General features: G+C 43.1%; 1 protein-coding gene across 1 annotated transcript; it reads left to right on the top strand.

The window, feature by feature from the left end:
* The first annotated feature begins 289 nt into the window (after window positions 1-289).
* On the top strand, window positions 290-952 carry LOC112762975 (protein MAIN-LIKE 1-like). Its single transcript, XM_025808766.1, has 3 exons — window positions 290-406; window positions 488-558; window positions 658-952. The coding sequence occupies exons 1-3, from the start codon at window positions 290-292 to the stop codon at window positions 950-952; spliced, it is 483 nt and encodes a 160-aa protein (XP_025664551.1).
* The last annotated feature ends 739 nt before the right edge of the window (window positions 953-1,691 follow it).

Here is a 1,691-nt window from a genome sequence, read left to right as displayed (position 1 = left end):
TAATTTAATTTGATATATTTTTATTTTGTTTATTTAATTACTAGATTGGGCCTTATGTTTATGGGTTTTAGGGTTTTCTTTGTTTTAACCTAATAAGAGGTTATAAATACCTCTTTAGCTATTGTAGTCGTAGTATAGAATGGTTTAAAGGCGTAACATTATTTGGATGCGTACAAGTTATTTTGTTTGGATTAAGCTATGCATTAGTTGATGATGTTGTATAAATATGTTTCGAGATGAGAGACAATTTGATACGTTCTTCATGCAGTCCCATTGATGTATCACGAGCATGCGACGGCAGCAGGGTATGCGCCTGGACGAGAGGATCATTCCGTACTTGCAGATGACCGGTTTCTACCATCTTGCGAGGCTGAACGAGACTTGGTTTATGTTGGATGAGCCGCTGGTTAGTGCATTCGTAGAGCGATAGCGTCCATAGACGCACACATTTCATATGCCATTTGGGGAGTACACGATTACACTGCAGGACGTGGCATACCAGTTAGGGCTGTCGATCGATGAACCTTATGTTAGTGGTTGCCTGACAGATTTTCAAACGTACATCGAGGGTGGTCGCCCAACTTAGGTGTGGTTTGAGGAGCTACTGGGTGTATTACCTCCTGCGAAGTGCATCTACTAGTTCGCAGTGAAATGCAGTTGGTTCCAGGAGACATTCGGAGAGCTTCCTAATGGTGCCGATGAGGCCACCGTTAGGAGGTATGCCCGAGCCTATATCATGATGCTGTTGGGGACTCAGCTATTTGGCGACAAGTCCGATACTCGCATTCACATTAGGTGGCTGCCATACGTAGCCAGGCTTGAGGATATGGGTGGGTACAGTTGGGGATCAGCTTCTCTCTCATGGTTATACCGGTGCATGTGTCGCATGGTGAACAGACACGTGGTGAAGTTAGCCAGACTGTTATGGATGCTTCAGCCATGGATCTTCTGACGGTTTCCTAGATTTAGACCTGCTAGACATGATACGTTCAGCTGGCCTTTGGCCTCGAGGTACTATTCTATTAAATGCTTTATTGGTCACAATTATTTTGTGTTAGCTTCTTTTATTGATAACCTGGGTTTGGGCTGCAGGTAGTCAGGTCACAACCCTACAGCGAGCAAGAAGGGACCTCGAGTTGTGAGTTAGAGGCTCAAGATAGATCTCTTACAGGCTGAGGATGTGAGTATTTCAACCACCCCACGTCGGATGCTATAGGTCTTCAAACTTAACACGACCTCCTCTTTGTCCTGAAACTGCTGACCAACCTGAAACTCTAATAGACCTCCAGTACCCTGAGTATCTGATAAACCACTATTTCATGGTTTATCTTGTGCTCAATTGAGTGGATTTTATCAACTCTTTACCCACTTATTCATACTATTTGCATGGTTTTATATTTCCTTCCTAATTATATGTTTTGATTGAAAACATGCTTCTTTGATCTTATATTTGCTTATTATTAATCCTCTCTTATTACCATTAGATGCCTTGATATGTGTGTTAAGTGTTTTCAATATTAGTATCTCTGACACCAAATTCAATAGGTTCGCCAGGAACCTCCTCTTGTCTCATGGCATCCAAGTCCAAAAATGAAAAGCGCGGAGGGTACTACTGAGTCCCTGAGTTGGACGCTCCGCCAACCTCAGCTGGATTACTCGCTGCTATGTCATCATCGCTATCATCGACAATG

Source organism: Arachis hypogaea, chromosome 17, assembly GCF_003086295.3.
Source record: "Arachis hypogaea cultivar Tifrunner chromosome 17, arahy.Tifrunner.gnm2.J5K5, whole genome shotgun sequence".
NCBI classification, from domain to species: Eukaryota; Viridiplantae; Streptophyta; class Magnoliopsida; order Fabales; family Fabaceae; genus Arachis; species Arachis hypogaea.
The sequence above is the reverse complement of the archived record's forward strand: the minus strand, read 5'-3'. Positions and strand labels throughout refer to the sequence as shown.

Excerpts from the sequence above, each read along its gene's own strand:
- LOC112762975 (XM_025808766.1), top strand. The coding sequence starts at position 290 with ATGCGACGGCAGCAGGGTATGCGCCTGGACGAGAGGATCATTCCGTAC. Across the intron at positions 407-487 it reads TTATGTTGGATGAGCCGCTG|GACGTGGCATACCAGTTAGG; the intron begins GTTAGTGCATTC and ends ATTACACTGCAG. Across the intron at positions 559-657 it reads TGCCTGACAGATTTTCAAAC|TTGGTTCCAGGAGACATTCG; the intron begins GTACATCGAGGG and ends AGTGAAATGCAG.